At 38.2% G+C, this 26,497-nt stretch overlaps 1 protein-coding gene across 1 annotated transcript in view; it reads left to right on the plus strand.

Annotated features, from left to right (window-relative positions):
• AHRR (aryl hydrocarbon receptor repressor) overlaps positions 1-26,497 on the plus strand; it is a 251,803-nt gene that overhangs the window by 122,974 nt on the left and 102,332 nt on the right. The window contains exon 4 of the mRNA XM_074206772.1: positions 20,371-20,471. Within this exon, the coding sequence (XP_074062873.1) occupies positions 20,371-20,471 (101 nt within the window). The remainder of the gene's footprint in view (positions 1-20,370; positions 20,472-26,497) is intronic.

A 26,497-nucleotide genomic window follows, 5' to 3' on the forward strand; every position in this document is an offset into this window, starting at 1 on the left:
TCACCCTCGTCTTATAGATGAGGAAATGGAGATCTAGGCAGGAGAACAGTCATAGAGTCACCACATGAATGGTGGAGATGAGATTTGAACTTGAATTTGAACTCTGGCCCAAGATCCAATATTTTTCCACTGTACTATATCTATTCTCCCTAACCTTGTAGAGGTTAATTGTGAAAATTGATGCAAAAACCCTCTGAAAATTATAAGTACTCTTTCTCTATATATAATGTTGTTACTATTTGCTTATAATAATATTATTATTAACATTATTATTATTATTATAAATTCTGAAACATTCTTATAAATCCTTACTGTCCCCAACTCATCCCATATTACTTCTTTTAATTGCATCCAGCTTTTGGGGGATCTGTTGTGAAACAATACAAACTGGGGCTCCTTCTCTTAGGCAAAAATTGAAGCTTTTGATTTATTTCTGTTCAGTTTTTGGGGGAATGGGGTGGAGTTGTGGAGCATGGAGAACAAAAACATTTTTTACAAGCAGATTTGACCATAGTGTATTTACAGAGATTTTGGGTGATGGACATGAGGTTGTCCTTACTTGATGCTTCTGTATTTGGAGAAATAGGACATTTCTCGATCAAATATGATCAAGTGAGAGATCAGATGGCCCCATTCTAGAGGCTCATTCTTGTGTCCACAGAGGCTCACTACAGACATAGAGGAATGGTTACGTATGATATCCATTTTCAGTTCCTCTACTTTCTTTCCTTCCCTCCTTCCTTCAGCTCCCAGAAATGAAAACTCCACACTTCCTTAATTCTTTCGTGCTTATCCTGTGTAAAACCCCCAACTTAATTTTTCTTTCACATTCAGATTTTCAATTACTTTGTCATTTATCTTCTATGACAGTCTAGAACAGACTCAAGGGACTTCTCTGGAGTTCACAATGAATGTGGGTTTGTGGCAGGAAAGTTTTCCTTGGGACCCACTATTTAACCTTTCTTCCTCCATCTAATATAATTAAGATTACTTTATTTCATGACTTTGTGGAGTTACATGGGCACTTTGAGGATTGAGACATGTTTAGAAGATGAAGCTTCTAAACATTGTTCTCCACTGTCCATGCCCACCCCAGGACTCCCGAAGTACCAGTGACTCAGCTTCCCTTCTTAGCAAAATGGGAATACAATGCACATCAAAGCCGACACATCTCATAGTAATGGAAAATTACAGTAACTAGGGAATGGAAAGTTCTTGGAAATCATTTTTAATGCCCTGGATTCCAGCAGGCCCTCCACAGGCTTCCTACCAGATATAGGAGGAAAGGAAATAGAGGAACTGTAGGCAAAAATGGGGAGAACTGAAAATTGTCTGTGGATTTAAAGGAGAGTTCATCAGAAACCAGACAATTTGATTTTGAACTCAGTGACATGGATTAGAAATTATATCTACCCAAGACCTTATTCAGCCTTCCACTTAAGCAACTGGGTTTTATTGTGGTTTTAACTTAAAAACTGAGGCAGAATGCTCTAGTGGATATATGGGTAGGTCACTAGCAGGAGAAGGAGCAAGAGATAGGCTGACCCAGGGAGAAACTTATCTAGGGTGCTGCTCTCTCTCTCTCTCTCTGATATTTTTCTGCTTTAACTATTCTTGCTAACTAGATGTCAAAGTCAGTTCCTAACTGCTGAAGAAGCATAAACGCTATCATCGTCCATTAAATTTCAGCATCCTCAGACAAAATCCTAGTTGCCCCATGCTAGTTACCGTTCTGACAAAGAATCATAGAATATGAGTTGAAAGAGATCTTTAATCTTAAGCGGTACATGGTTAGATTTCAAGGGGCTCTGTCGACTTGGATGGAAAAAAATTCATCTTTAATTAACCCTGGACTGAAATTTAATGCTTCTTTTAATTATTAAAAAATTGTATCCTGAGAAGCAGTCCGTCAACTCTTCAGACTGCCAGAGGAGTCTGTGTCATGATAAAGGTTAAGAAACCCCTGTCCTAGAGATCTTTGGTCCCTCATATTATATGTTCAATGTTTGCTAAAAAGTTAAATGTTAGAAGTAGACCTAACTCAGAATTCTTAAAAGATTCATAATTTCATCAGTGTGGGTATTTATTCTACTGATGCATAGTAAATTCCACATGTATTGTTACTATTGTTTTTTGATTTTTGAAGGCAAGTGGGGTTAAGTGATACCCAACTAGTAAGTTTCTGGGGCCAGAATTAAACTCAGGTTCTCCTGACTCCACATCCAGTGTTCTATTCTCCTGTCTACTCCTACAATAATAATAATGATGATGATGATAATTTAATAGATTATTTCATAAATTGCAGGCAACCTTCTGGCCTCTCTAAACTTAGGCTATACATTTATTCAAAATCATTTTTAAATACTAACTTCATACCAGGCAAAGTAGATATAAAGATCAAAACTAAATACCCCTTGCCTTCAAGAAGTTTACATTCTTTCAGGGGAAGCAACATATTTACAACTGAATTCTAAAATAATAACAACTGAATACAAAGTAAGAGAAGCAACTTGGCCTAGAGAATAGATAGTTGACCTCAGAGCCAAAAAGTTCTGGATTCAAGTTTCTCTCTGACACATTCTGATTGTGTGACCCTGAATGAGTCACTTAAATCCCTAATGTTTAGGGCACCTAAGAATACAGGTTGAATAGAAAGTTCCACCTTGGGTTGGCAGAAGAAGTCCCTCTAGTAGAATTCCCTATACCAAGAAACCACAAGTCCAGTCACAAGGAAAAAAATACTATAAAGATGAGCGAGAAAGGAAGGGATCAGGAGAGATGGTACTTGAGAAGATGGGACTTGAGCTAAGATTTGAGGGAATCTAGAGATTCTATGAGATGTAGAGGAAGAGGAAATACATTTCTGGGCAAGTCACCCAACCTGGGCAAAGGCGCATGGGAGATTGAAAATCATGTACAGGAAATAGCAAGAAGGATACTTTGAAAGGTAGAGTACATGAGGAAGAGGAGTGTGCAATTAACCTGGAGAAGCTGCTTTGAGCCAGATTAAGAAGACCTTTTAAATACAAATAATTCTACTTTGTATTTTATCATAGGGGCAAAAGGGAGCCACTTGAGAGTCTTTGGTGGGGGGGTAATGATGTGATCAGATTTGTGCTTTAGGAATATCAGTTTGCAATTGTCTGCCAGCATTGTACTAAATTTTGGGAATAGAAAGGCAAAAATACAGCCCCTGTATCATGACAGAGATGTGACTTAGGCAGTTTTACAATGGGAGGGATACACAGTTGAATCATTTACAGAATGGAATCAGAATCAATTTTATTTTCTCACCCTGTCCTCAAAGAATTCCCATTTTAATGGGGAGTCAATATGAAAATAACAATGTACAGTATATGGAAAGTTATTGCAAGAGTAAAAAGAAGGTACTCTATTGATTGAGAAAAGCTTCCCCTCCATCAGGAAGGATATGGGCTGAATCTTGAAGGAAAGTCAGGTAAGCCAGGAGAAGGAGATGAGGAGGGACAATGTGTACAAAAGTTTGGTAGCAGGAGATGAAATATCTTGTGTGTGTGTGTGTGTGTGTGTGTGTGTGTGTGTGTGTGTGACAAGCTGACCGGCAGAGATGGATACAGCAGTGTCTATAGCAGAGCCAAGACTAAGAAGACCTAAAAAGATAGGAAGAATCTGTGCAGAGGATTTTATATTTAATCCTAGAGGCATTGCAAGCCACTGTGTTTACTGAATAGAGAGTTGACATCGGACCTTTGTTTCAGGAAAATGACTTTGGCATCTGAGCTGAAGATGGATTGAGGTGGGAGAAACGCAGAGTTAGGGAACTGAATAGGTAGTTCAGAAGAGAAGTGAGGAGTGATGAGGATCTCTGACTTTGGATCATAACCAAGTAAGTAGAGAAAAGGGGAGACTGGTGCAAGAGCTGTAGTGTAGAACTAACATGACTTTATAATTGGCTATATGCGGATAGTCAGGGTGAAGAGTTGGGAATTATTCAGGTTGTAAACCCGAGTGACTGACTAGATATATAATGAGATTATCAACAGAAATAAGAAAGTGGGAGGATTTGGGTGGAAAGATAAGGATTTTCTTTTTTCTTTTTAAAGGCTGTCAGAGTTTGCTCAGGGTCCCATAGCAACTCCTTAGGTATGTATGGGTATTATTCATTTACACACACACACACATACATATGAGAGGGGAGGGGAGAGAGAGAGAGAGAGAGAGAGAGAGAGAGAGAGAGAGAGAGAGAGAGAGAGAGAGTCAGTTCTCTATTGGGAGTTTGCATTTATTTAAAGAGAGAGAGAATCTCTCTGTGTCTCTTTGTGTCTCTGTCTCTGTATCTCTCTTCATACTTGTTTGCCAGGGGAGCTGATGACAACACCAAAAGAAGAGAGAGAGATAGAAAGGGGAGCAGAAGACCACAGTTACCCCCAGGCCATAATGAAGGCTATTTTAGGTGGGCAGGTAGGTCCTTTCAGTAATTTTCTCTCCTCTGGCCCAACCAAGAAACCCTCGTGGGTCATCATCATCATGCACACAGGAGGCAACAGAGTAGGACTTCAGCTGAGAATGCTCTGCTGGTTGGATCATCAGAATTTATCATTTCTCCCTACTTCATAGTGAGATGCTTTTTCAAACTTAGTCAAGTAAACGAAATGAATAGTCATGTGAATCTGATTATACCTAGAGTCCTCTGGAGGAAGAGGCTCCTGTAACTATGATTATTTACCCTTTCTGCCTTCATCCCCAAACTGCGTACCCCACCGGCTCCTGTACCGATCTATAGTGTTTGCATCTCCCTGAGGATTTTCTTCTTCTTCCATTATTTCAGGTACAGGCTGAGCTCTGTTCCATAAATAGACCAGAGGGAAAATGGGCTGTGATTTGGAATAGTTTGTTTGAAGGCGTTTCAATGAAGCCTCTCAGTGGGCTGCAATTAACCTGCTCTCCTACGTTGTCTGCTGGTATCATTTTTCCTTTTCCGTTTCCAGTGCTTTTCTTAACTTTTCAATCTGCCAACTCATTCCTCCTTCCTCCAGCAAATAACTCAAAAGACATTTTCTGATGTCCCCCCCCCCGTTCACCCCCAAAAGCAACAAAACAAAACAAACCAGCCTGAATCCAACAACAAGCCGTCGTGTTCCAGCTATCTCCTATAATATATAATGAAGCATTAGGTTCCATTACATGAAAGTTTAACCTTCATGAAAAGCATTCACAGCTTGCCAGAAGTCATCAATATTTAACAGCTGTTGTTATTATGAAATGCTTCATGGGGTAATGTGGCTAGCTCGCTTGCACGCAATGGTTTGAATGAGTGCCAGGCCTCTGTCAGAGGCCCCCAGAGATTGACAGCTGGTTAGATCGCGTGACAGAGAGGCTCTGGTCAGTCGGCAGCCGGCTGTTACCAAAAAGCCTGTTCTCCCTCTGGTGTTTCTCTGCAAAGGAATTTCACAGTTGAAGAGGGGGAAGTGAAGGGTGGAGCTTGGGCTGAGTGAGTGGCTCTGGGCCCAGCTCCCGCCCACATGCAGGCCCAGCTATCTGTGGGCTCTAATCACGCAAAGCTGTCAGGAAAGAGAATATTGTAAACGGCCCCGAGCAGAATGTAGCAGTGTCAAAAGATGGCAGCCCCCTTTGATGCCCTGGATACATGAGAAACGCATTAACTGCGAACGCCCAGAGAAGACCAGGGGGGGGATGACTTTAAGAAAGAACCAGGGCAAGAGAGTTAATTCTGAAGGGATGGGGCCGGTGCTTTTCCCAAGCTTTCTACCTTAAATAAATGTCATACAGAACTCAAAAAAGGTTCAAAGAGCAGACTTGATTTCAAAGCATTTTTTCCAAGAGGAAACAGACTACATAAACCACGGAGCAGAGAACCAAACCTTTGTATTACCCAGATCGGATAATTTTATTTCTTCCTCGGGTGGACTTGATTGCAGCATTCCGTTCATGCAGGCCTTGGGAGCCTGCATTTCTTACCCCAAACAGCTCTGTGGAGTCTTGACTGGCATTTGAGCCTGGACCCCCCTCCTGTAATTATAACTCAGTAGTACGCTTGTCTGTGCATATTACCACGGTCCAGGCCATGATGAGATAAATCTCGAAGAGATACATTAGCTTTTTTGTGGTTATGTAATGCTAATCAGTGCTAATAGGGATCACTCATGCTGATTTCATGTCTACATGGGTAAAAAGGAAATGGAGAGTTGGAATAATTATCCAGATAATTCCTGACCTACAGCCATCTAATTTTACCCGCTTATTTTAAAGATGTAGGATTTGAAGGGGGAGGGGGAGGGAGAGGAAGACCACTTCCATGCCCTTGCATGCATTGTTGTCTTCCCCCCACAAGGCTCTCCTCACCTCCCTCTGTTTCTTAGTTTCTCTGTCTTCTTGCAAGTCTCAGTTCAAATTACAGATTCTGCAGGAGGCCTTTCAGGGTACCATCTCGCCCCTGACCCAGCTGTTAGTGTCTTACACTCCCTGTTGATGCCCTCTATCGTGTACACATCCTGAATTGACTTGTTTGCTTTACATCTCCTCCATTAGAATGGAAACTTCTAGAAGGGTGGAAACTATTTTTCCCTTGTTGGGTGTCCCCTTCTCCGCCACTCCTAGGGCATGGTATAAGTATTTGATATGGCTTTCCTTTCTGGTTGATTTATAGAAGTGACCAACCATGTTCCTTGGATTAATCCATGTCCTTTTTTCATTTATTTATATAAATTTAATCTTAGTGGCTTTCCTACTCTCCCTTCCCCCAACACCCATTTCTTCATTTTTTTCCCATAGAAGATAGTTCACAGAATCATAAAATTCTGAAAGAGTTGTAAGAAATCTCCAGAATCATCTAATCAATCTTCTACTTGATACTGAAAATTTTCTGCCATATTCTGACCATGTTGGTCTAGTTGTTGCTTATATGATGCAGGTATCCTTGGAGAAGAAATAAAAAAAAAAACAGAAATAAGTTAAGCATCCTGCTTTATTTTTCTACTTGGTCTCTATTGTGTCTAGTCTGAAATCCTTTTCTGACATTTTTACTCCAAAGATCAATATTTTCCTGCCTTTTAAGGAAATCAAACTTGATATAAATTAAATAGGGAATTTGAATAGGTAAAATCTCTTCTGGCAGCTCAGTGGCATAGTGAATAGAGACTGGCCCTGAAGCCAGACAAACCTGACTTCAAGTATGACCTCAGACAAATACTAACTGTGTGACTCTAGGCGAGTCTTTTATCCTTTTTTGCTTTCATTTCCTTATCTGTAAAATGAGCTGGAGGAGGAAATGGCAAACGACTCCAGTACCTTTAGCCAAGAATACCCCAAATAGGGTCGAAAAGAGTTGGATGTGATTGAAATGATTGATCAATAACCACAACTGATTCTCTTGTAGAGAGAGCTTTCACTACCACCACTATTTGGTGATTGGATGTGGTAGCAGACAAGAACACTAAATGGTAAATTAGTGATAAAAAACCCTTTTTAGTAGAGTGTCTTTGTGCCTCTTCCTTAAATCTCATTTCCTGTTTAAGAGGTATGATTTCTTTCCTGCAGCAAAACCTTATTATATCAGAAGTGGGACTTGTTTATAGTTACTGGAATGGGCACATTGTCTGGTTAAGGAAACTGATTCATTTGTTGTTATATTTTAAGGGCACTTCAAGGAGTGTCAGTGAAGCTTGGCTCCAAAAGCCCCACATAGACTACATTACAGCCAATATCATGGAACTAGAAATCATAGCCAGTATCATGGAAATTAGAATTCTAGAAGGTGAGAACCAGGGGGAACCCTAAAGATGATTGAGTTATTAAACTCCTTTACTTTATATATGAGAAACTGAGATTTTGAAAGGGAACAGAATTTGTCTCAGGATGTAAATTTAGTAAAGTATGGAGCTGGGTCTAGAGCCCAAATGTCCAGGGCTCATTTTATCATACCATGCCATAGGATGCAGATGTATGTAGCCAGACTTTTTTCAATTACCAAGGCATCCTTCCCAGCTGCTCTCAGTGGAAGTGAGTTCAAATCCTTTTAAATGTGTATTTCCTTGGGCAAATAACTTATCATCCCTGGACCTTGATTTTCACATCTATAGAATAAGATTATTGGACAAGATGGTGTTTAAAGGACCTGTGGCTCTAATCTATGATCTTAAACTTTTGGAATCACTTTTCCATGTGCCAGTAGTTAAACATTCATAAAATAAAAAAAGGAATGGGCCCAAGAGAAAGCCAGTTATCTTCAAGAAAGACTACAAATATCTCTCTCCTTGCTATGCAGCCATACTTGTTTATAGATCTTACTATCATTAGAATGTAGGCTTTTTGACTGGAGTCTTCTCTAGATACGTTGTTTAATGTGTCTAGTTTGATAACCCCCATGAACTGAAAAGACTTCACATTCCACTGAAAGTAAATGAGATTGATTTGTAGATGAAGGCAATTTTCTATTTCACCTCTATTTGTGTGTTTTTTCATTAGATAATTACTATGTGTGTGCATATATGTAGATATATTCATGAATGTATACATACATGTGTATATTTTTTATATAATTTATTGGAGAACATTACTGGTATAAATCTAACCTGATCATAGAGTTGTTTTGTCTTGATTTTTTTACTTTTTAGGTTCTTTGCAAGGCAATGGGGTTAAGTGGCTTGCCCAAGGCCACACAGCTAGGTAATTATTAAGTATCTGAGGCCAGATTTGAACTCAAGTACTCCTGACTCCAGGGTGATACTCTATCCACTGTACCACCTAGCCACCCCCATACATGTGTATATTAATGTAACAATAGGTGATGGGACAAAAAATGGATAAAATATGGGCCTATATTGGGGAAGACCTGGGTTCAAGTTCTGATTTTGACAAATACTGATTATGTGGCCCTGGATGTGACTTAATTTCTCAATGTCATATACAATTCTTTAAAAATTATAAAATGCAAAGCAATTGTAAACCTCATTGGAAGAAGGGATTTCCTCATCGAGAATTCCATGTCTCTTAAATTATACATCTAGACAAAAACATTAGGTTTGTAGATTGGTATGTGAAAGAGTGAATATAGAGAGCCATTGGTTCCTGACCCTGCTTCTCCTGCACAATGACCATTGATTCCTTTTACTGGGGATATTTTGAGGGTACTAAGGAAGAATAACTTCTTTCTTTACATTGGTGGTAGATGCAGCAGAAGCAATCAAGTCCACTGAATAGTAAAATTAGTAACAAAAACCCTATTTTGTAGAGTGTCTTTGTGCCTCCTCCTTAAATCTTATTTCCCACCTGGGGGAAAGAAACAGGATCCACATTTACAAAGTGCTTGAAGGTCCTTAGAACACAGGTATTTTCTGTATGAATGGTATATACTATTGTGTCAGAAATTCCACTAAGTTGATTTATGGGGCCTAGTCTTCAGTACAGTCACCTCCTGCTTCCTTGTCCAAGTCCTTATAGCTCAGGAAACCCAGTGGGCCTGTTCTCAGGTGGCTTTTGTTCCTGAATCAGGAAAAGATTTTTGTCTTTTGTAAACTAAACTTGAATCCTAGGGAGTTTTAGTCAAGACCTAAATTTAGAGAACACTCAAGTGGGATTTTAAATAATATAGGAAGTAAAAAAAGAACCAACCTTGGTTCCCTAAGAGAACTTTTTTCTACTTCTGCAACAATGAAGTTCTTTTTTTTTTTCTCAGTGCTCCTAGAATGTTCTTTTGTTTTGTTTTGTAGGTCTCTCTCCCTACCATCCTATTGAACTCACAAATTTTCTAAGTCAATCATTCATAGCTATTCATCAAATGCTCAGGATGTTGATGTTGGGGGGGATTGCAAAAAAAAGTAGATGGCAGTTGTTTGATGTCAGAGGGCTTGCAAACTTCTTACAAGGGAAACAAATCTCTCCAGATTCACCAGTGCTCTCTTCTTTGCTAGATCCAATGTCCTTTTCTCAATCTCTAGTTTTCTTAACCTCTCTACCCCCTTTCATCCCTATGATCCAATACTTTCTCTCTCTCTCTAGGTTTGGATACTGCTCTCTCCTGATTTTCCACTTAATTGCCTGACCATTTCTTTTCAGCAAAGTCTCATTTACTGGCTCTTCATCTAGATCATGATTGCTAACTGTGAGTGTGCCACCAAGTCCTGTTCTGGTCTTTAGAACAGTCATCTCCTGCTTCCTCAATTGATTATCCCTCAATAACATCTTGATTGGCAGTCTTATCTGTTCCCAGAGATTCCATTTTTATCTCTCAGTAAATGATTATAAGATCGATTTGACCAAGCTTTAACATTTCTCCTGACCTCTAGACTCACAACTCCAGTTGCCTATTAGCTATCTTGAATTAAATGTTCTGTAGACATCTTAAACTCTACATGTCCAAGACTGAATTCTGTCTTTCCTCCAAAACCCTCCCCTCTCCCTGCCTTCCTCAGTGCCATACTTGCTCTCATACCCTCATATACATTCTGTTGCCAAACCTGGCCATTTTACTTTTGCACTGTCTTTCTCACATATGCGTTCTTCCCTCTGACACTGCCTAATGCAGGCCCTCATCACCTCTCATCTGGACTATGCAGTAACCTGTTAGTGAGTCTGCCTACCACAGGTCTCTCCCCCTTCCAATTAGTCTTCCTTTCAGTCATAACGATCTTCCTAAAATTCGGCTCTAATCTTGTCCTCTACTCATTAAACCCCTAAAAGCTCCCTATTATCTTCAGAATCAAATAGTGATTGCTGTGCTTATGTTTAAAGCCCCTATCTTTCCTGTCTTCTTAAACCTTCCATCCTCCCACTACTTTTGTTTCAGTGATACTGACTTTCTTATTTTCCTTAAATCATTCCATCTCTCCACTCTAGGTCCTTTCCCCTTCACAACTTCAGTGCTCTCCCTCCTTATTTCAGTCTCCTGGCTTCCTTCAAGTCTTGGCAAAAATCTCAGTTTCTATAGGAAGCCTTTCCCCAATCTCCTTTAACCCTAGTATCCTCCCTCTGTTGAATGTTTCAAATTTATTCCTTTTTATAGCTTGTTTACCATAATTATTTGCATATTGTCTCCTCCTTCCTTGAGCACGGAATTGTCTTGCCTTTTCTGTGTCCTCAGCATTTAGCACATCGTCTGATACATAGGGGGTACTTCATAAATATTTATTGGCTGACAGAATAATTGTCTGAACTGTGGCCATAAGCCCCTACTTCTGACAAAAATAGGGAAACAAGTTTTACTAGGTAGTATTTTGGAGGAGTGGATGGGGGGTAGTGATAGTGATGCAAAAAATAGGGAGAAAAGTATTACTAAAGCATATAAAAACTAAATAGAAGAAGGCAAAAGGAAATTCAGATGGGGACCCACACAAATATAAAAAGTGTAGTATTAGTTTTGCATGTAAAGCTTCTCTAGTCTTTTGTTGTTGTTGTTGTTTTTATAAAGACAATGGGGTTAAGTGACTTGTCCAAGATCACACGGCTTGATTTGAACACAGGTCTTCTTGATTCCAGAGCCAGTGCTCTATTCACCTGGCTATTTGGGTGCCCCAAGTTGCTATAAACTTAAAAATCCAAGTCAGGCATGGAATCATCAGAATTTTATATATAGGGGCAGCTAGGTGGCATAGTGGATAAAGCACTGGCCTTGGAGTCAGGAGTACCTGGGTTCAAATCCAGTCTCAGACACTTAATAATTACCTAGCTGTGTGGCTTTGGGCAAGCCACTTAACCCCATTTGCCTTGCAAAAAGAAAAACTAAAAAAAACTAAAAAAAAGAATTTTATATGTAGTTCTCTTCTTCTATATATAGAAATATTCATGTTGTTGATATCTGACAAGTTCAAAATTTTAAAAATGCTTAATTTTAAAACAATTTTAAAAGAAAGAAGAGATGCATTTTCTCCACCTTTTTCTTTGCTTGGGAACCTTTCTCCCAGTCTGGCCTCCCACTCTATCTGCATCTCTTCCAACCTCCTTGTCTCCTGCCCTGACTTACCTTTGGTGTGCATGTACACTATCAGCAAAGGAATGGGAGGAATTTCCCATCCCATGTATTCTTGTCTCACTTTAGCCAAGGGTAGCTTTAGGTTGATTAGTGGACAACTCCAGGCTGAGAGCTCTCAGGTGGGATTCGATTTTACTATACCTGGGGTTGTAACTGATTCCTTAGCAGATGGAAGTCATTTAGTTTCTGGACCAATGTACTAACATGAACTTATTTTAGACATGATTTGGGGAAACATTTTACATACATGCTCAAAATTCTAGAGCAGTAATAAGTAATGTTATGTACACAAGGCTGAGCTGCCAGTTTCTATTCCAGGGTTTAAAAAATAATGGAGAGTTCAATATTTTCAGCATTGAGGAGAGTTTCCAGTTTGTCTGAAAATATCAGAGCTCTTATATATGTTCAATGTAGCCCTTGGGATTTAAAAGTAATGGAGTTATGGAAAAAATAAAGGCCTATTAGGTCATCTGGTCTCTCTTTCTTTCCCTTTCCATCCCCTCAGTACTGAATATCAAGTCTAGTTTTTGAGGTGATGAGCCTTTGACCACTTCCTTTGGAAAATTTCTCATATAATTATAAACCCTCAAAGCTTCTCTCTCGATTTAGCTAATTCAATTCAATTCAGGAAACATTTATCAAGTGCCTACTAGGTACAAGACTCTGGGGGGAAGGGGGGCTTGGATGATGCAAAGGAGCAATGACTGTAAGTTGCAAAGAGCTGAATTTAGATTTGATGTCAGGAAAATTAAAACCAACCCAAGGTAGAATGGGTTGCCTCAGGATCTGGCTGTTCCCTTGAAATATTTAAGCAAAGTCTGCATGAACACTTGTCAGTTATGTTGTGGAAAGGAAACGTTTTCAGGTAAGGGTTTAGACTAGATGGTCTCTGGGGTCCTTTTTAATGCTGGGATTTGGGGGAATCAGAAATATACTCCACTATATACATGATCTCAGAGTAGTATTATAGTAATAAACTTTTACATAAACATATGAATATTCCCTTCAAAGGAGTAGCGATATATTTAGGAGGGAGAGGATGGAAAGCAAGGAAGACATATTCATAAATTTTGACAGTACCTTTCTATTCAAGATTTGTCAATTTTATTCCTGCTATCTACTGATGCATAGGAATTGTACTCATACACAAATGAGAAAACAAAGAAAGGCTAGAAAGGAGTAGATAGGAGAGGTTGTGAATCATAGCATTGATCCAAGGCAAGAAGAGGAGTTTCATTTCATACTAAAATTAATAATTCAGAAATAATAAAGGCAATCCATTGGCATCATGTCATCAATCATAAACCATTGATACTCTGATGGCCTCTATTGGATAGCGGTCCAAGGAGACTTGTATTATGGGTGTGAATGTAACTTATGTCAGGTACATTGGAGAAAACCAATACATTCTGGAAGTATATGTCTTCAAAGCAGAGCATTTGATAAATTTTTGGTATGAGACTATTATTTTCACTTTGGGGAAGGTAGAAGTAGAAATGAGAGTAACTTCTATTCTGAACCTAATTCTGACAAATAAGGAGAGATTGGCTGCCAAATTAAAAATGATAGGACTTTTGCAAGAGGTAGGTGGTGCAGTGGATAGAGCACCTGCCCTGGAGTCAGAAGTACCTGAGTTCAAATCTGGCCTCAGACACTTAATAACTACCTAGCTGTGTGGCCTTGAGCAAGTCACTTAACCCCATTGCCTTGCAACCCTCCCCCCAAAAGTGATCATACCATCTTAATGTTCACAATATGTAAAGAAAGGAGTGTTTGGAGTGATGTGATTGTATCTAAGACTGGTAGGTTTTTGTGGCCAGGACTGTAAAGGAAGTCCCTCTGAGGAGGGGAAAAAGAAGAAGGTAATTGTAGCTGCACATGGAGCTCTTTGAAATGCTTTGATTTTTAAAGGATTTATTTTCGCATCTGTAAAATAAAAAGATATGTACCTAATAAGATTGTTTTAAAGAAAGCATTTTGTAAATCTTAAAGTGCTATATAAATGCGAGTTATTATTATTCACTTCAATTCAGTCAGTATTTATTAAGTGCCTACTGTGTGTGTGTGTGTGTGTGTGTGTGTGTGTGTGGTAAATACAAGACAAAAATGAAAAATAGTCTGTACTCTTAAGATCAGGAAGAGATTTCTAAATTAAGTAGCACCTAAGTCAGACCTTAAATAAAATTAAGGATTATGAAAGACCCTGGTGTAGAGTCCATTTCAAGCATGGAGGACAGCCCATGGAAAGTCACAAATATAGTAGATGGAAGGTCAAGTTCAAGGAATAGCAATGAGGACATTCCCCTTGGAGTTTTGCCATGTCCATTTCTATTTTACTGAGAGCCAATTTAGATGCCTCTTTAGAATAAGATAATGTGCTCATAAAAAGAGCTATCTCTATTTCTGGAACATTCAGCTGGCTGTTCAAAGTACTCTGTTGCAAGAGTTGCCCATTAGCCTGACCGTGTCAGTGACAGTTTCTTTGATGAGTGGGAAGCCACACGAAGTAGTGATGTGGAGACGAGCAGCTCTAGAAGTTTGCCTTTTGCAATTTCAATTACCTTATCATGGCTTCAGGGCAGGAAAAAAAATAGAGCAGATGATGCTAATTGGTATAAATTTCCCTAAAGCCAAATTCCCTTTTTTTTTTTCCTCTGGATTTCATAAGACCTAATGTAGCAGATAATTTGATAAAAACAATGTATTCTAAAGGCACAGATTGCTTCTTCCAACTCTGAGCTCACCTCACAGACTCATATGAATTTTCTTTTTCATTGCTATTATGTTATTATCAAATGAATGGCACCTCCTTGTAAGACAAAGGCCAGAAAGTTATAAGCTCAGTTATGACAAATGATAAGAATAAAAGAGCTTTTTAAAGTTATGTGAGAAATGAGAGGAAGAAAAAAAAAGGAAGGAACAGACTTGGGGTAAAAAGATAGTAATCAGCAGCGGACAGAAACAGCATACTACTTAACTTGTTTTGGTTACTTAGGAGCAGGGTTGGACTTGATGGGCTTTGAGGTCTGTTCCAACTCTGAGGTTACATAATTCTTCAAGAACAATTTGTAATGTGGAAAGGAAAAAAAAAAACAACAAAAAAGTTAATAGATAAGTGAGAATTAATCAGTCAGTCAATAATTTATTAAGGACACTATACTATCCTAAACCCTGGGGACTGAAGAATAAAGGATATTGCAACTCGGGAAGCTGCAACATTCTCCCAGGAGAGACAATATGTTGTGTGTGTTTGTGTATTTGTGGGTGTGTGTTTGCGTGTATGTGCATCCACCTATTTATTCATCTAGTCATCATCTGTCTGTATCTCTCTCTCTTTCTCTCTCTCTCTCTCTCTCTCTCTCCATCCATCAATCCTTCCATCCATCCATCTATGTATCTACCTACCTACTTACTTATCTACCTACCTGTACTGTATATATATATATATATATATGTATATATACATATATATATATACATGTATACATATATAAAATATAAAGTGATTGGGGGGGGGAGGGTTGTGAGGAGGCCATTAACAGAATTTGAAAGGATTTCACATAGACTAAATTCTTGAAGGAAACTAAGGAGTCTATAGTTGAGGAGAGAGTTCATTCCAAGCAGAGGTGACAGCTTAAGCAAAAACATGAAGAAAGAAAATGGTGAGCACTGATATGAGAAATGCTAGGAAGTCCATTTTGACTGGACTGTGGAATGGTCTTTGGGGAGCATATACATCAAGAACCATGATATAGCTCATGGTCCATCCACAAAAAATAACTGAACAGTATTGATTGGAAAAGAAGACAACCAGAAGGGATCAGTGTGATTAAAAACCCAGAGGGGAAGAGTATCCAAGAGAATTCTGTAGAAGTAGATGAGAAGGATGAGGACTGAGAAAAGGCCTTTGTATGTGACAATTAAATAGAGGTAAATATTTAACTGCCCTTGATGAGTTCAAGTCATCAGGTCTGCATGAATCACATTTTAAGGCACTATAAGAAAGGAAATATCTTTAAATAGGAAGTAACAAACTGGGGGCCTAATGGACTACAAACAGCAGGCAAGACTCCTTATTGCAACTGATCCAGATAAAAATGTAATTGGGAAATTTAAAAAAATAAATCAAGATACAATAAAATTTAGATACTGTTAATTTGTGATTTTGTATGTCAATATGTTTCTATTTGAATTTGACTCCAATGCTGTAAATGTTCCAATTAGGTAACTGTGACAGAGTATAGGAGTGGAAATAGGGCAGGTCTTATTTCCTAAATACTACCTTACCTCAGATATTTACTAGCTGTGTGATCCTGGTCAAGTCATTTGACCTCTATTTACCTCAGTTTCCTTATTTGTAAAATGGAGATAATAATAGCACCTGCCTCAAAAGATTATGGTGAAGATAAAATGAGATTTTTTTTGTAAATTATTCTGCAAATCTTAGAGCATTTAAATAATAATCATTATTTATTTTCTTCATCATGGAGAACAAGACAGACAAAGGTGGATAAATGCTGTCACCCTCCGGGAACATGTTAGCTGAAATTGTAAAGTTTCTAAAATTCACCAGTTTAGTTCTGGGAGTCAGAGTCAAAGTTGAGAAGATGTCATAGACATAGGTCATCTTGGGGAGAGAGCCTGGTAGCAATACTATGGAACCATCATATTCTGTACAAGAATTTAATTCAGAGAATTCAATCAAGTTCTTGATGATATAATTATTGAATTTCTAGATGTCTCTAAATTGGGGTCATTAAATATTTGGAAGAAAGGACTGATATCCAAAGAGAACCAAAAGGATGGGTCAAATATAATAAAAATTTAATGCAATAAATATTGGTTCTTAGTTATCAGGTTCAACAAATCAACTGCACAAATACAGAATGGGGAATAATATATATTTAGCATTCACCTCATAAGGAAATAGAAACTAGGGTTTTAGTGAACTGAGAATATGATATGGATCTGGTATGACATGGAATGTCAGATAACCTGGTGACAGCTTGGGTCTCATAGTGTCCAGAAGGATGTATGAGATATATGTACTGCACTCTGTCCAGATCACTCCACATCTGGGGTCTTGTATAGTTCTGATAACCACATTGACAAAAAGCATGATTAAAGAAAAGGCAACAGAATGATGAAGTGACTCAAAGCCAGGCCCTAAAAATATCTGTTCAAGAAATTGAAACCTTGTGGTTGGCAGAAAAGAAGACTTAGTGGGTACCTTATCAAGGCCTGCAAATATTTGAAGGAGTATTCATTTGGAAAAAGACTTAAGGAACAATATGACAAAGGTGAGGGGAGAGAAGGGATGGAAATAAGCATTTATATAGTGTCTACAATGTGTCAGACATTATGCTAAATTCTTTCATAATTGTTATATATCATTTGATCCTTACAACAACCCTGTGAGGTAGGTACTGTTCCTAGATTTTACAATTAAGGAAATTGATGTAAACAGGAGTTAAGGAACTTGCCCAAAGTCACACAGCTAGGATGTTTCTGAGGTCAAATTTGAACTCAGGTCTTCCTGACTTCAGGCCAAAGGCTTTATACAGGGACAGTGAACAGAGTGTTGAACTTGGAGTTGTAAAACTAGCTTCAGACTTAGTAATTAGGTGACCTTAGACACATTATTTAGCCTCAATATCTCATTCATGAAGATTGACTAGATGGCCTTCTGAGGTCCCTTATGAACCTATGATTAGACTTGGGTGGGTGACCACTGGTGGCTTCCAAATGCATAGAGCACCGGGCTGAGAATCATGTTGACCTATCTTCCTGAGTTCAAATCTGGTTTCAGGCACTTACTTATTGTGTGTCCCTGTGCAAGTCATTTAACCCAAGTTGCCTCCAAAATAAATAAATACATGGAAATTTTCTTACTTCATATTTATATATTTATAAAGAGTCCTTCTATTTAATATTTAGAACACCTTGCAATCACCCATGTTTGCCAGTACTCGGATAAGCTGTAGTCTAGAAAAGTTGGCAGGCTCCCTGTTGGACCCCATATATGCCACTATGGCATATCCAGATTTAGAACAAAAGAGATCCAGATATTATCAGGTTGGCATATGTTCTTGTTTTAGCATTGATATTTGTTGTTGTTGTTCAGGCATTTCACTTGTGTGTGTGTGTGATTCTTGGTGATCCCATTTAGGGTTTTCTTGGCAAAGGTACTGGAGTGGTTTGCTGTTTCCTTTTCCGGTTCATTTTACAGTTGAGGAAACTGGATTAAACAGGGCTAAGTGACTTGTGCAGGGTCATACAGCTAAATAAGTCTAAGTGACACACAGTCAGGGCTTCTTGACTTGCTATCTAGCTGCCCCAACAAATCTTAAAGCACTATATAAGTGCTTATTATTATTATTATTATTATTATTGTGGTAATAATAGTTGATTTTATATAGTATTCTTAAGGATTTTATCTATTTTGTCTCATTTGTTCTTCACAACAGTTCTGTGGGACAGTATTATTGGCCCCATTTTACAGATAAGGAAACTGAGGATCAGAGAATTTAAGTGATTCCTGATTTGGGTTCAATATTCTGTCTGCTGTGCCACACTATCTCCTTACAATACAAATGATCTGCATTGAGTATTAGCACATTAAAAGTCTTGTCCTTTGACTCTATCTTTTCACTGTCAATTACCTTCTTTTGATTATTTTCTTCTCTGGGTTTTCATGAAAATTCCCTGCTCCTGGTTCTCCTCCTATGCATTTGACTGCTCTGTATGGTCTCCTTTGGTGGATCTACTTCTTGGTCATGCCTACTCCTTTAATTCTCAGTTCTGGACCCTCTTCTCTTCTCTCTCTTTACCATATTTCTTCTCCCTTTATACCATTTTCCTGGCATGGGGGACAGCCTGTTGAAATATCCAGGAATGGGAGATTCACAGTGTCTTGTTTGTGGAACAACAGCCCATGAGTTTGGATATCACTTCCATGAAGATAATTCTTAGAACTAGATAACTAGTCCTAATCTCTCTCCTAAATCCAGTTTTACATCACCAATTATCCTTTGGACATCTCAAATTTACCATCCCATGGGCACCTCAAGTTCAACATGTCCAAAAAAAAGAAATCATTATTTTTTTATCCCCAAAACTTCCCCTCTTCTCAACCTTCCTCTTCTTTTGAAGGGATAATCATTCTTTCAGTCATTCAGGCTTCTGATTTTAATATCTTCCTACTCATACCTTCTGGTTAGTGTAGCCTTCTGATTAGTCTCTTTGCATCCCTTTTACTTCTAGGTGAAAATGTAAAATACTGTTTAGTATTTACAGCCTTTTACAGCCCGGACCCTTTCTTGTCCTTATGCTTACTCTTTGCTCCTTTACATACTATCCATGATTGACTATGCTGGTTTACTTGATAGACCTCATATCCAATACTCCATGTTTCAACTCTGTCTTTTTATTTACTTTTTCCCAATGCCTGAAAACACTCCCTTCCCTTATATGTCTCCTAGATTCCCCAATTTATCTCAAATCTTACCTTCTTTTGCTGGAGATGTTTCCAGGTCCCCTTCCTGCTCCTAATCCATTCCAACCTTTGATTACCACTTTCCCTTTGAAAATTACCTTCCATTTCTACATCATGCATGAATATGGCTACTTACATATTTGTGCATTATCTTTCTCATTAGAATTTGAGCTCCCTGTGAGCAGAGGTTGTTTTTGCCTTTATTTTTAAATCTTTATCACTAGCAAATAGTGAGTGCTTCAAAAACTGACCAACTGATGCTTCATTACCCAGATAAATTGGGATGGGAGTCTCACTTTTGACACAAGCTTCTTCATTACACAAAATAGGGCTCAAGATGTGACTATATTGGGTGAATCAGTCCTGATTTTTCATTGGTGCTGAGAAGCAAGAGCAACTTAATTGTGTTTTTACATGCTTTAATGTACAGAAACTTTAAAATTTGCTCCAGACTAGGAGGGCATCAAAGTTTGGGTTGTGATATGTAATAAGAACCATGGAAATAAAAATTGTAGCTTTAAGAAATAACATTAAAATACAGTTCATTGGCCTGACTAAAGGTTTCTAATACAAACTGAATCAAACTTAGTTTAATGTTGGGTCGTCCTGTCTTCTTTTGGTTGGTGGCTGCAAGCCAGCATTAACTGGGTTGAATTATATAAACTGCAAGGATTTGGTAACATGATGTTTTTTCCCCTTGGTTTTCCTGTACCTTTTCATTTGTTTGCCTTATTTTTGATGAAGAGGATAATAGTGGAAAAATATCATTCAATAAAAACAATGTTTATAACCCTTGGATTACTAAGAAGGTCATTCTACCCTGTAAAATGTGGTTTTCTTTCTTGAGTCTGAGACAGGGGGATGAATTGATCAAAATTGTTGACATACTTCTATTTCTCTTCTCTAACAGCTATTCAGGAGCAACACTTTAGAACACAAGGTGACCACACAGTGAAAGAAGATCACCTCCCCACTGGAATTGCCATGCCAGAAGGAGGACTGTTGCTAGAAGTGAGTACACATAATTTCCCCTTTACTTTGCAATCCTAGATAATGTAAACCATCCTCTGGTCTATCACATACATATCATCATTGTAATAGTCTGACATTTTACTACCCTGGTAAAAAACTAATACCCCTCACCTTAATACTAGACTGTTGGAATGACCTGCTGGTGGGTCTGACTGCCTTAGGTTTTTCCCCACTCCAGCCCATCTTCCATTTAACCAGTGAAGCAATTTTCCTAAAGTGCAGGTCTGACCCATGGTACAAACCCATATTACTCTCCCTTACTAAGTAACTTCCAGTGGCTCCCTGTTGCCTCCAGGATCAAATAGAAGATGCTCTGTGTGGCATTCAAAGTCCTATGTAACTTGGTCCCTTTCAACCTTTCCATTGTTCTCTCATTTCACTTCCTGCCAAATAGTCTAGGATCCAGCAACATTGACCTCCTGGTTGTTCCATGAACAACACAGTCTATCTCTTGACTCTAAGCATTTCTTTTTCTTTCTTCTTTTTTTTTTTTGACATTCCTCATACCTGGAATACTTCTACCCATCTCAGACTCCTGGCTTCCTTGGCTACTTTTAAGTCCCAATTAAAGTTCCATCTCCTACAGAAAATTTATGCTAATTCCTCTAAGTATCTTCTCTCTTTAGTCATTTATTATTATATTTATACATATTATTTATGCATTAATATAATAAATATTAAATATAATATGGGATAGATATAATATATGTAGCCTATGGGTATCTATATCTATGTATATGTATGTATATGTGAGTGTATATATGTATAGTTTATTTCTATATATTTGTTTCCTTGTTGTCCCCCCCTTTAGATTACAAGTTCTCTGGGTCTTTTATCCCCTTTTTTTCATATGCACAGCCATTAGCAAGTACCTAGCAAAAAATAGGCACTTGATAAATATTTATTGACTGACTAATGAAATACAAACTCTTAACCTGGCATCTGAGGCCCTCTACACTGTGGTCCCTACTTACCCACCTTTCCAGGCTTACTTCACATCACTCCCCTTCATGTCCTCCACATTATAGCTCAACTGGATAACTGGTTGTTCTCAGAATTGGATAATCCATATCCATTCACCATGTTTCCCTATGGCACTTTCCAGGACTTTAGCAAAGCCCTCTCTCTTTAACTTCACCTTCCTAGATGTCCCTTTTTTCCTCAAACTTTTCCTGATTTCCTCCCTTGAATTATTTATAGATATGTTATATCTTAGCTCCCTCCTTCTCCTCCTCTCCCCATGCAAGTTCTTTCAGGACAGGGAATTCATTGTATTTAAGAAATGTTTGTTGAACTGAAACATGAAGATATTTGACAGCCAAAAGAACTTCCCTCTAAGACTTCACTAATTTAATGGTTGTTCATAAAAAGTTCATTCATTCAATTTCACTTATTAAGAAAATGTGCTAAATTTATTTTGTTCAGTCTTTTTTTAGTTATGTTCAATTCTTGGTGACCTCATTTGGGGTTTTCTTGGTAAAGATACTAGAGTGGTTTGCCATTTCCTTTTCCAGCTCATTTTCCAGATGAGGAAATCGAGGTAAAGAGAGTTAAGTGACTTGTCCAGGGTAACACAACTAATAAGTATCTGAGGCCAGGTTTGAACTTGGAAAGATGTTTTCCTTTTTTTTTATATACATATACTATAAAGTAATGAAAGCAAGTTTTTTTCTGAAAACTTATTTTTCAGAAAAGGAATTCTGAAATGAAATTGAATTATGGCAGAATTGCTAGAATAAGCATTAAGTCCCTTCAGTGGCTACTTAGGAGAATCCCAACATGATGTGGTTAGAAGAATGCTGAACCTGGAGTTAAGAAGTCTTGATTTGCCTCCTGTTTCTGGGAGGGATAGGGCTTTGTACAACTCATGTGGAACCTTAGAGTCCAAGGGAGCTAGATGGCACAGCATCTAGAGGACCAGGCCTGGAGTCAGGAAGAGTCATCTTGGAAATAAGATTGTATCTGTTTCAGAACTTTTCTAATTGAGATTAGTCTTGGATCCTCCCCCAGTGAATCTGAATCAGTGAGGTTTTTATGTACATATCAAGATTGGATTTGTTCCCTTCTGGTCTGAAACACTATAGCATAAAAGGGACTTAGAGTGTACAATCCGTAGTAATGTCTTCTAACTTTACCCAAGTAATTGCAAGATAAAGCATATGAATTGGGATCACAGTAATGTTGGAAGATGTCCAGGGAAAAATCTATGCAGTTATTTGGTCATTTATTTTGTATTCATCTTTATGACTTCTCAGCAGTGATTTAATTAGATGAGAGTTTAACATTAGTGGTTTGTTTAATGGAGTGAAAATTTAGGGACTAATCTCTTCTGACCCAGGATGCTCCTAAATACTTTCTCAAGAAAAATAGGACATTAACTTGGAGTGTAGTAAAAAGAGTGATAGATCTGGAGTCAGAAGCCTTGGGTTTGAGTCTGGCCTCCAGATTTTCCAGCTGTGTGATCCTGATCAACATGTTTAAATATTCTGAGCCTTGTTTTCCTTAATTATAAAATGGGGCTGATAATATTTATACTAACTACCTCATAGGATGAAACAATATGAAAAAATTATATGCATGTGTCTATATATGTGCTATGATTATGATTATTATCTGTGGTGTATTGGACAACAAACCATGACAAATACATATTAAATATTTGTTACTTATACTGGAGCATTGTCTTGGGTACTGGGTGGGGGAGATGCAAAGTTTAGATAATTTAGTCTTTGCTTTCGAAGAGATAGTGGTTTAGTAGAGGGAGGATGCTAACACAGATAACTGTAACACAACATATCTTATATCAAATGCATTTGAGAGGTACAAAACAAAATGATATGGTGAAGGAGGGCAGGTGGATGGCACAGTGGGCCAGGATTCATCTTTCTGAGTTCAAATCCAGCCTTAGACTCTACCTAGGTGTGAGACCCTGGGCAAGTCCTTTAACCCTGTTTGCCTCAGTTTATTCATCTGGAAAATAAGCTGGAGAAGGAAACCACAATCTGCTCCAATAGCTTTGCCAAGAAAACCCAAAATGGGGTCACAAAGAGTTAGAATCAGCTGAAACAAATGAACAGCAAATGGTGGAGAGGCATATTAATGTCTGAAGGGGAATTCCAGTTAATAGTATTTTCGGATTTCCAGACAGAACAGGACGAATACAGCCTCAGAGAGACAGTTGTGTCTTTCAAACCTCAAGAGAAGATTTCACAAACTCTCTTGGCAACCTCCAGGATTCACAAGTCTTAATGTCAGAAAGTTACTTCACACCTCCAGTTAGGTCTGTCCTGCTACAATATGAAGCCATTCTCGGTTACCTCTCCTCAGTGGAGAAAAGCTTTGTCTGGTTAAAAGAAACTTGGGTCTTATATAACCTACCCTCAAAAAGTCCATTTCCCCAAACATGGTTCTGGTCATTCAATAAGTATTGCAGGCTCAAACACTAAGTCCATGGAGATGCAACATGACTGAAGTGGATGAAGAAGTGTCCCACCTTCCAGCATGAATTGAGTTTTTTTAAAAATTAATTTATTTAATTTGAATTTTACAGTTTTCCCCCCAATCTCACTTCTATCCCCACAGAAGGCAATCTGTTAATCTTTACATTGTTTCCATGGTATACTTTGATCTAAATTGAATGTGTTGAGAGAGAAATCACATCCTTAAGAAAAAAAATGAAGTATATGAGATGGCAAACTTAAGTAATAAGATAATGATTTGTTTTTTTTAAAATTAAAAGTAACAATCTTTGGTCTTTGTTCAAACTCCACAATTCTTTCTCTGAATACAGATGGTATTGATGGAATGAGCAAGTCCACTGAGGTAGATCATCACCCCCATGTTGCTGTTAGGGTGTACAGTGTTTTTCTGGTTCTGCTCATCTCACTCAGCATCAGTTCATGCAAATCCCTCCAGGCTTCCCTGAATTCCCATCCCTCCTGGTTTCTAATAGAACAATAGTGTTCCATGACATACATATACCACAGTTTGCTAAGCCATTCCCCAATTGAAGGACATTTACTTGATTTCCAATTCTTTGCCACCACAAATAGGGCTGCTATGAATATTTTTGTACAAGTGATGTTTTTACACTTTTTCATCATCTCTTCAGGGTATAGACCTGGTAGTGGTATTGCTGGATCAAAGGATATGCAGATTTTTGTTGCCCTCTGGGTATAATTCCAAATTGCTCCCCAGAAAGGTTGGATGAGTTCACAGCTCCACCAACAATACACTAGTGTCCCAGATTTCCCACATCCCTTCCAACATTGATCATTATCCTGTCTGATCATATTGACCAGTATGAGAAGTGGGGGTGGTACCTCCAAGAAGCTTTAATTTGCATTTCTCTAATAAGTAGTGATTTAGAGCAATTTTCCATATGACTATGGATTGCTTTGATTTCCTCATCTGTAAATTGCTTTTGCATATCCTTTGACCATTTGTCAGTTGGGGAAAGAATTGGTTTTAAAGTCCATCTTCTGAAACAAACTGGTTGTGTGTCCCTGGATAAGGCACTCTACTTCTGACCAGTTGTGTCAAACACAAAAGTGAGCACATTGTTTCTAATAATCTCAAATATGGTCTAAACCAGAATAAAATGTAATTGGTATTTAGCAAAATACATAAGAACAGAGTAGAACTTTGGTAATATTAAGATGTGATTTTCTGAATTAATATACAGCCCACAGGGATCCTTCTTTTTTTTTTTAGGTTTTTGCAAGGCAAATGGGGTTAAGTGGCTTGCCCAAGGCCACACAGCTAGGTAATTATTAAATGTTTGAGACTGGATTTGAACCCAGGTACTCCTGACTCCAGGGCTGGTGCTTTATCCACTGCATCACCTAGCTGCCCTGGGATCCTTCTTTATGGGTTAATTCCTCATCCCCACCCCCTTTTCTCTTTGAATTTGATACCACTGGCCCAGATAGCTGTTATATTTGGTAGAGAAAATGTTTTACCTTTAAGCTCCCTATATTGAAGAAATCCCAGGTCAAGTTTGAAAACAAAAATTATATATACCTCATTATACCTGAATCAATAAAGAGTTTCCTCCATTTGAACTAATAACTGTAGACCCTGATAGATAGCTAAGATATAAAAGATATAAAAGTCTGGTTCTTTTCAAGATGAGGTAGGGCTTTCAGTTATCCTGTGCCTCCACAATGAGCTCAGATCCACAGTCTTTTCTTGATTCCTTCTTTCCTGATGTCTCTTTGGCATGATCTTTCATTTCATTTCTTCCAATTCAATTCAACAGACATTTGTTTAATTGTCTATTCTGGGGAAGCAAAAACAACAACAAAAAAAAATGAATGAATGAAGCACTTCTGACCATGTACTACTACAGATATCATATATAAGCATTTGAGATGGGAGAGAGCTGGGGGACCAGGAAGGACTTTGATCAGATCATGCTTTCCTTTTCGCTTTCTATCTTTGCTTCCTCTTATCATTGACTCTCCTCAGGTGAAGAGACCAGAGTTTGAATACCATAGGGTGTGGCTTTGTAGTCCTCACTGCTTAACTTTATGTTTCCTTTAGCAAAGTCATCCCCAGCCTTCCAGGTTCTGTGATTATGTTGTCTTTTCACATACTCTGTTATCTCTCTCTCTCTCTCTCTCTCTCTCTCTCTCTCTCTCTCTCTCTCTCTCTCTCGATACACTATTGATTTTCCCAGAAATCTTTGAAACCCAAATTGCTTGCATTAGTGTGAATGACTTCATGTACCTTATAAATTCTAACCAAGTCCTTTACTATTCATTCTGGGCTCTCTGTGGTCTCTTTTCAAATTCTTGAATCATCTTTAACACGTTTCTCTCATTGACTGTGGTTGCAGCTAGGCGTTCAAAGCTGCAGGAATGGGTCAAGAGCCTCCAGCAAGACTCAAACTCTTCCAGTTTTTCTCCTCTTTTTACGTTTTGGTTGAAACTAGAAATCTCAAGAATTTTACTTTTTTCAGTGCTTATTAAATTTTAGTAAGATCACTCCTTAATCTTACTGCC

Source organism: Macrotis lagotis, chromosome X (assembly GCF_037893015.1).
Source record: "Macrotis lagotis isolate mMagLag1 chromosome X, bilby.v1.9.chrom.fasta, whole genome shotgun sequence".
Lineage (NCBI taxonomy): Eukaryota > Metazoa > Chordata > Mammalia > Peramelemorphia > Peramelidae > Macrotis > Macrotis lagotis.